At 52.2% G+C, this 10279-nt stretch overlaps 1 protein-coding gene across 1 annotated transcript; it reads left to right on the forward strand.

The window, feature by feature from the left end:
• Positions 1–314: 314 nt before the first annotated feature.
• Positions 315–9245, forward strand: NELFCD (negative elongation factor complex member C/D). The gene is made up of 14 exons (XM_004391134.3): positions 315–520; positions 762–871; positions 1652–1761; positions 3356–3463; positions 3936–4088; positions 4289–4419; positions 5243–5408; positions 5786–5920; positions 6308–6447; positions 7200–7314; positions 7677–7772; positions 7860–8000; positions 8345–8474; positions 8565–9245. The coding sequence occupies exons 1-14, from the start codon at positions 315–317 to the stop codon at positions 8597–8599; spliced, it is 1776 nt and encodes a 591-aa protein (XP_004391191.3). The 3' UTR covers positions 8600–9245.
• Positions 9246–10279: the final 1034 nt, after the last annotated feature.

The following is a 10279-nucleotide window of genomic DNA, read 5'->3' on the forward strand; positions in this document are numbered from 1 at the left end:
TGGAGTGATTCCAGAGGCGTTTTCTTAACCGCTCAGTGCTCGTCCTGCCCGCTTCACGAGACTGTTGTGAAAGTCAGGTAAACGTGTGGGGCACTTCAGAAACAGTGTCACTCAGATCGAAGGTGACATGAAGGAGTCCTGCTGGCACAGTGGTTAAGCGCTCGGCTGCTAACCAAATGGTCAGTGGTTCGAACCCACCAGTGGCTCTGCTGGAGGAAAGACCTGGAGATCTGTTCCTGTAAAGATCACAGCCTCGGAAACCCTAAGGGACAGTTCTGTTCTGGCCTCATAGGGTTGCTAAGGGTCAGAATCAAATGGACAGCACACAACAGCAGCAGCGGGGTGAGATTGTTTCGGGGTGTTTATTCAGGCGAAGTCACGTGGGTCGTGGCATTTCCCAGCAGCAGGAGGACGACTATGGGGAAGGAGAAGATGATGCAGAGGTCCAGCAGGAATGCCTACACAAATTTTCTACCCGGGATTATATCATGGAACCCTCCATCTTTAACACGCTAAAGAGGTACGTGGGGACGCTTCTTTGTGTTGGGCAGGGAGGATGATTTAGGAAAAACTTTGTAATAGACCCAGAAGATGATATGTAAAAGTAAAAGTAATGTGATACTGGGATGGAAGGCGTCTGGGGGGTTCCCCCTTTTAAAAATCTGAAACCTGCCTGTCTTCCTCCCTGTCCATCTCGTCGGCCAGCCCCACGCTCACTCGCATTCACTGTAGTTTAATAGCTGCTCTGTTACTTTCTCTAGGTATTTTCAGGCGGGAGGGTCTCCAGAGAATGTTATCCAGCTTCTGTCGGAGAACTACACTGCTGTGGCCCAGACCGTGAACCTGCTGGCCGAGTGGCTCATCCAGACAGGTGCTGGAGGGCCTCACCCTTGCTTGTCCCCTTCCCCACTTTTTAATAGACGGTTGGATCGCTGTAATGCCGATAAATTGGGAATGCCTTTGTTTTCCTCGTGTGTGAGACTTGTATACGTAGACACTGAACTTCTTACCTGTCTTCGTCTGCTTGATTGTTATTTTGATTCAATAATTGAGGTTTACAGAGCGCCTGCAAATGTGATTCGCATTGAGCTGTTTTCCCTGCCATGTTGGAGAATTACAGGATTAGACAGTGTATGTTCAGTACGTCATTTTCGAGAGATCTATTGTGGCATGCAGTAAATGATGGATAATTCAGGACTGGGTGTGACTGTGGCTTTTAGCTAATATGATCGAAGTAGAGCCTCACTGTAAATCCACTGAGCGGGTACAGATGACATCACCGAGGCAAGGACTGCCTGGAAATGAGCCGGTTCACTGCTTTGCGAAGCTGACACGCTTACTAGATATGAGGGGGCTGCTCCTGGCTGGCCTCTCCTTGCACCCATCCTCCCACCTGCCTGTTTTGACCATTTGTCCTTAGTGAGATTTTGAAGATGGTACCATCTTTTCTGTGTAGACAAGGGTAGAACATCCTGGCTCTTATCACTGAATATAATTAATAAATATTCCCTTTTGTAAGTGCTCCAACATCCTAAACAAATGCAATCTTGTGACACTTGAGTCACATATAGAATTTTGACCGTTTTTCTGGAGTGATACGCGGAGTTGCAAGACGGCCGTTTTCCATCTCGTTGTTTATGTTTTCTCTCAGGTGTGGAGCCAGTGCAGGTTCAGGAGACGGTGGAAAATCACTTGAAGAGTTTACTCATCAAACATTTTGACCCCCGCAGAGCAGACTCTATTTTTACTGAAGAAGGCGAGGTGAGGAAGACCCTTTCTTTTTCTAGTACCAGTTCCTAGGTGTGGCGTATTATGTGGGCAGTGAACAGCATGGTACTGCCATCAGGGTGGGAGACGGAAGTTGCACATGGTCAAAGTGGCCTTCACATGTTGTAGTCAGGAAGTGAGAGGCCCGCGTGCAGGGGTGGGAAGGAGGAGCAGCAGGTTCACTGACGGACTGACTCGAGGGTACAAGCTGTGTGAGGTTCCCTCCGAGAAGCAGGTGTAAGATGGGCAAGAGATTACTGAGGAGACACCTGTGAGGGAAAGTGGGGAGGGGCTGGTGGAGGCTGGGGTTGCCGTCAGACGGCGCTGCGGGTCTGCCTCAGGAAGGCGATGGGAGGGAGGGAAGGTGGGTGGATGGGAAGAGTCTGAGACGCACTGTAGTCCTAGGAAGGGTTCAGCAGGGTGGTGGGAGTCTTCACGCCACAGCCGCCCATCACAGGACTCTACATCTCTGAGGAGTGGGCCTACCTTAGTGTTCCTGCTGTGCTTGGTCAGGCTGGGAGCTGCCCGTGGAAGCCTGGCCTTGGCAGAGTTGGGATGGTGGACTCAGAGTGCAGCTTGGGCTGTCAGTCACACAGTGCGAGGTTGAGAGATGCAGTATCATCCCTGTCACGTGCGGTGATGGGAAAACCACCTGCACTGCTTAAATTACACTTTTCTCATGGCAGGATGTGTCTGATTACCTCTGTGAACAACAGCCTCCTCTGCCATGAGACCAGAACTGGATGGTGCCTGGCTACCATTATTGAACATTTTGGTCAAAGATTCTATAGAAGATCAAGAGGGGGAAATTGTAAAACAGAATTCAAGAGTTTCATGGAATCCAGACTTTCTGGAGCCATGGGGGCTAGATGAACCGCTGAAACTGTTGCCCTGAGATAACCTTTAAACCTTAAAGCAAAAATATTCCTTGAAGTCTTCTTAAAACCAAACAGTAGTTTAGCTTAATTAGTAAAAAAACATCTGTCTTGAGCATTGTTATCTTTTAAGAACTATCTATATGGGATTAAATTGACAATAAGAACTCGAAAGATAGAAAACTTAAGGGGAATGAGTTCATGTTAATGGAGGAGGAACAGTTTGGAAAAGGAAGGTGAGAATGGTTGCACAATTTGAAAAATGTAATCAGTGGTCACAGAATTGTACCTGTAGAAACCGTCGAATGGGTGTCTGTTCTGCTGTGTATATTCGCAACAACAACAACAAAATAATTGAAAAAATAAAAAGTTACCCTTTTCTCTTTTGTCAAGGGCATACGGCTTCTCTGGGCGAGCTGTCTGTGCGTGTGGTGCGCCTCCAGTGCGCATGGGCTGTGCTGGACTCTGGAATATTCCTAGAAGCATCTCTCAGTCCCCTCTTGTGTTAGATCTTCCAAAAGCTGTGAGGGGTGTTCAGGCACTCTAGCCCTGCCACTCAGCTAACCTTGTGGCCGTAACCAGCTCTGGGGACTCGGGGGATGGAGCTAGAGGCTTACGGGGGCTCTTGCAGCTGGAATATCCACTGGTTGTTGATACCTCGTCTTCACTTCAGCAGAGTGAGGCCTCTTTCCTTACCATGTGTTTGTTGGCAGACCCCGGCGTGGCTTGAACAGATGATCGCACACACCACATGGAGAGATCTCTTCTACAAGCTGGCAGAAGCCCATCCTGACTGTCTGATGCTCAACTTCACGGTGAAGGTGGGACACGCGCTGGGGTTGGAGAAGGGACGGCAGTGTTTGTGAGCAAGGGTGATTTTTGGTTGGTTGGTGTTCTTCCCTTTGAAATATCATATCTGCATTTTGCTGATGGTCTTCATTTCTCTTTGGAAGCCTTAAAGTTGAGAAAGGCAAGGCATAGAATCGGTACCTGTGTTTTTGGCTCAGCATTGACTGTACTTTAGGATCTGGCAGGCGCATATTGAGGGAGGCAGTGGTGTTCTGAGAGGACCCTTTAAGAGTGCCAGGTCTGCTTCTCCATCTCACAGAGGAAGAAACCAAGGAGAGCAATGGCTAGCCTGGGTCACTTGTCTAGTGAGTGGGAACCAGGCTCAGAGGAAAAGCTTTGAGGCCCCTGGACCGGTCATCAGAGACACCGACGACAGGCCAGCTTTGTGTAGGCTCTGTGGTCGCTGCACATTGGCGCCGTGTCTCACTTCTTTTTGTGCCGTAGCTTATCTCTGATGCAGGATACCAAGGGGAGATCACCAGCGTATCCACGGCTTGCCAGCAGTTAGAAGTGTTTTCGAGGGTGCTCCGTACCTCTCTAGCCACAATTTTAGATGGAGGAGAAGAAAACCTGGAAAAAAATCTCCCTGAGTTTGCTGTGAGTTCTTTACCTTCTGCGCCTCACATGAGGAGGAGGCTGGTTGGGTGAAGCTCCCTGTCTAGAGACTCTCCAGGCCAGAAGGAGCCTCCCCAGAGATGCTCGCTACCATGCAGGACTGTTCAAGTGTGACCCTCTTGTATTTGCCTGTCAGTGCTGCCCCCGTGAGACCCCACACCCTCTCTCCCTGCGTTTTTCAGAAGATGGTGTGCCACGGGGAGCACACCTACCTCTTTGCCCAGGCCATGATGTCCGTGCTGGCCCAGGAGGAGCAGGGCGGCTCCGCCGTGCGCAGGATCGCCCAGGAGGTCCAGCGCTTTGCTCAGGAGAAGTAAGAGCGGCCTTTCTGCCCAGCCGCCCTTCCCTCGTAGTCCCCAAAAAGCTCCCCACTCTCCCCTGCCCACACATCTGGGGCCTTCTGTGGTGACACAGGTGACCTTCCTTCCGTCCAGTAGATCTGGGAGAGTCAGGCTGATTGTGAATCCTGTGGACAGCTTGCTTGTTTGCGTGTCGCTTTGGTGAACCTTTTGTTGGGGTGCTTGGTTCTGCAGTTCACTGGATTCAGGAATCTGCAGTTTCCTGTACTGGGATTCGTCAGTAGGAAGTAACAGTAGCCCTGTGGTAATTATTCAGTAATCTGATTGTTACTTCATGGTCCAAAGCTTACAGAACAAAATTAGCTCTTAGTAGTTTTGTTTCCTACTCCTGTCATTGTTGGGGGACGTTGAGTTGATTCCGACTCATAGCGACCCCATGTGACAGAGTAGAACTGCCCCATACGGTGTCCTAGGCTGTAATATTTATGGGAACAGATTGCCAGGTCTTTCTTCCACGGAGCCACTTGGTTGGTTTTTACCGCCAACGGTTAAGCTGGGTGTTTAACTGTTGTGCCACCAGGGCTCCTTTTTCTACTACTAATGGAGTCGCAATAAGGTATTTAAAAAGTGTGTGGCTCCTTCGATAAAGTCTGCAAGCTCCGTTTGAATCATTCTTTCCCAGTTTGCCCTGAGTGTTGTTTATGGGTCCGCTAGTCGGTATACCGGCGCGTGACAGAAACGGGAACAACACACGGGCCTCAGCCATTCAAAGCCTTGAGTACAGAGAAGAAAAGGAGAAATGTCCTGCGTTCCTAATGGTGTGTATGACTGTCTCAGGGGCCACGACGCGAGTCAGATCACGCTGGCCTTAGGCACGGCCGCTTCCTACCCCCGCGCCTGCCAGGCCTTGGGCGCCATGCTGTCCAAAGGCGCCCTGAACCCTGCCGACATCACCGTCCTGTTCAAGATGTTCACGAGCATGGACCCGCCTCCTGTGGAGCTAGTAAGTTGTGTCTCTCTCTCCTTTTACTGTGGTGAGCATATGAGTGAGAGAGCATTTGCCACTTCTGCAGTCTTCACGCGCTCTGTGCGGTGACATCACTTACACCCATCATGTTGTTCAGCCGTCACCGTGAACCGCTCCCGGATTCTTCCATCACCCTTAACAGAAGCTCACTGTCCCCTAAGCATCGTGTCTTCCTTTCCCCCGAGTTGCTCCTCATTTGAATAAGTACTAACAGTTATTGTTCTCGTTGGGAGGCTTGCTTTGGAACATCCATGTTCCTCTAAGTCACCAAGTGCATTCCTGCTGAAGGGCGTGCGGACTCGCCAGCCGTCTCCGTCCTGGGTCCCTTTAAAGGAGTTGCTCTGTCTCCGCAGATCCGGGTGCCGGCCTTCCTGGACCTGTTCATGCAGTCACTCTTCAAACCTGGGGCCAGGATCAACCAGGACCACAAGCACAAGTACATCCACATCGTGGCCTACGCGGCGAGTGTGGTGGAGGCCTGGAAGAAGGTACTGCCAGGGAGATGGACGTCCTGCTCCGCTTTTGGGGGCACCGGGCATGGGGCTGCAGGAGAGCTCCAGCTGGGCTAGTGTGCATAGAACAGTCACAGTGCTGAACAGCTCAAGGAACGTGTGTGCAGTATCTCTGATACTTGTGCAAACTCTCATGTGAAGTGTGACTAAAGAAATGAAACCGATTTCCATAAGCCACAGCCAAACACCAGTCTTACTGGGTTTTCGTTCCTGTACCTTGTGGGACTGTGACATTTGACAGTTACGTTGACTCTGAGCATCAGAGATAGGGAGGTGGGTTTGCAGAGAGAGGGGGCCAACCCCCCATGACCCCAGACGGCAGGGAGTCGGCCCCGCCTGGGGTTGTCGATGTGTGTGTTTCAGAACAAGCGAGTCAGCATCAACAAAGATGAGCTGAAGTCAACGTCGAAGGCTGTCGAAACTGTTCACAACTTGTGTTGCAACGAGAACAAAGGGGCCTCTGAGCTGGTGGCAGAGCTGAGCACACTTTATCAGTGTATCCGGTGAGCAGGGGACACCTGCCTCTCAACTTCATCCTTTGGGGAGGAAGTGGCTTGAATTTTTATAGTGAAAGCTCAAAAAAAGGCCTAATAAGAGGTACCTACTCCTTCTACTTTGTTTTTACGTTTCCAAAGTACGTAGAGAACTTTAAATGGTTTTAGCAGCATGAGTAGTTTCCAGGTGTTTACTTGGCTGGAAGAACGTTTTGTAAATCCTCACAGATTGGACCAAGTAAAAGGAAGACCAGCCAGAGTTATGAAAATTGATTTGAAGAAAGAGGATTGTTTATCGTAAAAGTTAGACCAGCAGAGCACTGCTGAGCTGGGAACTTGTGATGCTGTCAGTCATGTCTCTAGGTGTTCCCCAGAAACGCTGAGGTGCGTCCTCTCAGGTACCTGAACCTTCCTCCCGTTCATTCATACCGGGGACCAAGAAAACCAAGGTCCACTTCAGCCCAGCCCGCCGGGCCGCTGTTTTGTGTTAATGATCTGTTCCTTTTAAGCCAGTGAAGTGGTTTCAGGTGAACAGAGAACTGAATTCAGGTTCTTGCATCGCAGGGTTGAGAGGACGCTAATGCCATTTGACTGTTCCCTAGTCAGCTTCCCACTGGAAAGGCAGAGTGAGGAGGGAACGGTCGGAGCAGTTTGGGGGTGGTGTTTGCTGTACCCTCCCTGCCCTTAGTGCTTTTCTAGCGTAGATGGTGTGTGTTTTTAAGTGCTTGTTTAAAGGAAGCATTCTGCCTGGTTCCCTGTAGGTTTCCAGTGGTGGCAATGGGTGTCCTGAAGTGGGTGGATTGGACTGTATCAGAACCACGGTACTTTCAGCTGCAGACTGACCACACCCCAGTCCACCTGGCGTTACTGGATGAGGTAGGGGCGGTGGACGGGCACCCCCAGTGCCGGCGCGTCTGTGCTCTGCTCTGTAACCTGGTCCTGCAGTGCAGTGATTCCATGACTCAGAAGGTGACCTCTGCAAAGCCAGTCCTTTCCAGCCTATGAGGATTGTCCTCTTGAGGAGCTAGTTTCATGGAGTCTGTGGGCGTCTCGGTGTTTACTGAGTGTTTACTGGAAGGCTGAGCAATGGCCTGGAGGCTGACCGGTCCTGGGCTGGGGTGGCGGGGCCGTCCTCCTCAGCAGTGCTGGCGGTAACAGTGACAGCTGCTCTCTGCGCTGAGGGAGCATGAGCCCGCAGCGGGGCCAGCTGCTCAGTGAGGCTCCCGGCCTGTTTGTAGATCAGCACCTGCCACCAGCTCCTGCACCCCCAGGTCCTGCAGCTGCTGGTCAAGCTCTTTGAGACCGAGCACTCGCAGCTGGACGTGATGGAGCAGGCGAGCCGGTGACCCCGGGGCGTGTGGTGGGGGCGGGGACGGGAGGTGGGGTCCCCTGCTGACAGGCTCCCCTGCTCCCGCCTGTAGCTGGAGTTGAAGAAGACCCTGCTGGACAGGATGGTTCACCTGCTGAGCCGCGGTTATGTACTTCCTGTGGTCAGCTACATCCGGAAGTGCCTGGAGAAGCTGGACACTGACATTTCCCTCATTCGCTACTTCGTCACTGAGGTCAGCCGCGCACTGTCTGTCGCACGTCTCGTGCCGCTTACCCTCGCGCTGCCCTGGAGGCACGAGTTTGCCCGTTTCGTGTCTGGCTGAGGGTTGTGCTTTCTGATAACCATGGGGACGACAGTGAACCCCTGCACCCAGCACCCCACCTGCCTGGAGCTGTAGCGCCTGCTTTCGCCTACACTGCCCCCCGGGCGTCTTACTGCTCGAGGCTGGCACTGCCGCCGGGAAAGGCAGAGGAGGGGGCGGGTGGTTTCCTCCCGCTGGCTGCCATTTCCTCAGCTGGGCTGTGCGCCGCCCGCGCGCGCCGCTGACGAGAAGAGCTGGCCGGCTTTCCCTCCCAGGTGCTGGATGTCATCGCCCCCCCGTACACCTCTGACTTCGTGCAGCTCTTCCTCCCCATCCTGGAAAACGACAGCATCGCAGGCACCATTAAAACGGAAGGCGAGCATGACCCCGTCACGGAATTCATCGGTAGGGCGGCCGTGAACCTGCCTTCGCCGCAGTGCAAGATACTGCCCGTGTCCACCCTGTTTCTAACCCGGTGACCGTTTCCCGTTACAGCTCACTGCAAATCTAACTTCATCATGGTGAACTGACGTAGGCCAGCCTCCAGAGCTGAAGCAGAACCTTCCAGAACAGCTGTGGAAAAACCCTTTCGAGAAACTTGTTTGAAGAGGCTCCGTCGGCCCCTTGGAAGTGGACCCTGGTGGGAGGGGAGAGATACTCGGCAGCGCCCGCGGGAACGGCTGTCGGGGATGCCGCCCCTTCACCCTGTCAGCAGTGGCATTTCGCTGGGGTGCTGGGTCCTCGTTCCTCTCGGGGTGACTCCATTCTCCGGCCCGGGTGGAAGGAATTCAAAAACAGAGACTAATTGCTTCACTGGTAAGAACAGGTGTCAGAATGAACTGCCTTCAAAGCTGACTTTTAAGTTTTCTCAAAAGAAGCAGATTAGTGAATTGATATTTTATTGAAATTGCTGTTGGTAAATTAAAGCAAATTAAAAAAAAAATAAAGTCTTTTTGCTGGGTTGAAAGGTATCGAGTCCGCTGTTCTGTTGTGCTCATGTGTAAATAAGGCACACTCAGGCTCAGTGCTTATGTGGGGTCTTGTATTTTATTCGTCACTTGGGCAATTAGAAATCACTGCTACCCCTCTCCCCAATGATTCCAAGGCGACAGAAGAACTGGTGACAAATCTGAATTACTTTACCATGTAAATGCCATGTTGGAGACCACAGCTGCCAGAGAGGAAATGCAGAGCCATCTGCGGGCCCGTCCACACGTCAGGGCGGCCGCTAACCCTCTGCAGGGGTTAAGTCCTGCTGCTTGAGACCCCCAGGGACGCTCTGTCACCCCGCCGGGTGCTGTCCTCACTCAGTGTCATTACGGCTGATACTCTGTCACCCCAGTTCCTTCACACCAGGCAGCCCCAACCTGGTGTGCACACAGTAGGTCCCCCCTTCCCGGTTAATTCATGATCCTGTTCCTCAACCAGCTGCTCTTCCAGAGCCACCTTAAACAATGGGGTCCCCGAAAGTGCAGGACTTCTCCACGGCAAGGTTGTAGCTGTCACCCTTCCCGCCTTTGTAGGTGCTGGTGACAATCCGCATCCAGCCTCTCTCGCCCTGTGAGGAACAGCGGGGTCATCGGTCACCTCCCCACCCCCCCAAACCCCCCTTCCGCTCCTGACATAGGTGGATGTTTCTGTTTGCCTCCATCACGCGGATCCGAACCACCTACTCAGCTGCCCCTTCAACCTTTCCCATGACCCCAAGCCAGAAATACCTGTGAAATATTTCACTTGGCTAATATTTAACAGGAGGGGTACATGGTCCTGGATGCCAAAAGCTAATTAATGTGACAAAACCTGGTGATTTTTTCAGACGAGATGACTTACCTACCTGTTGACACCCCACTCCTAGTCCCCTAACGCACATCTCCCACGTCCGTCACTCCCCGTGCACGTGTCTGTCCAGCACTGTTAACCGCTAAGGCCAGGGCTTAGACAGTCCGCTCTGACAGCTAGTTACCTCCCCTGGGCGTCTGACCCAACTCGGAAGGCTTTTTGAAAAAACTACATAACGTGACAGCAAAAAGAATGAGTGGTTGTAAAAGAATAAACGAGACAGACACCCCTAAAGCTGTGGTTCTCGTTCAGGGGCCGTTTTGCCCCCCAGGAGGACATCCGGCAAAGTCTGTAAACGTTTCTGGTGTCATGGTGGGGAGTGAGGTGGCGGCGGGGCACGAGGACTACTGACACCCAGCAGTAGAGGCCTG

This window comes from Trichechus manatus, unplaced genomic scaffold, assembly GCF_000243295.1.
Source record: "Trichechus manatus latirostris isolate Lorelei unplaced genomic scaffold, TriManLat1.0 scaffold00712, whole genome shotgun sequence".
NCBI lineage: Eukaryota > Metazoa > Chordata > Mammalia > Sirenia > Trichechidae > Trichechus > Trichechus manatus.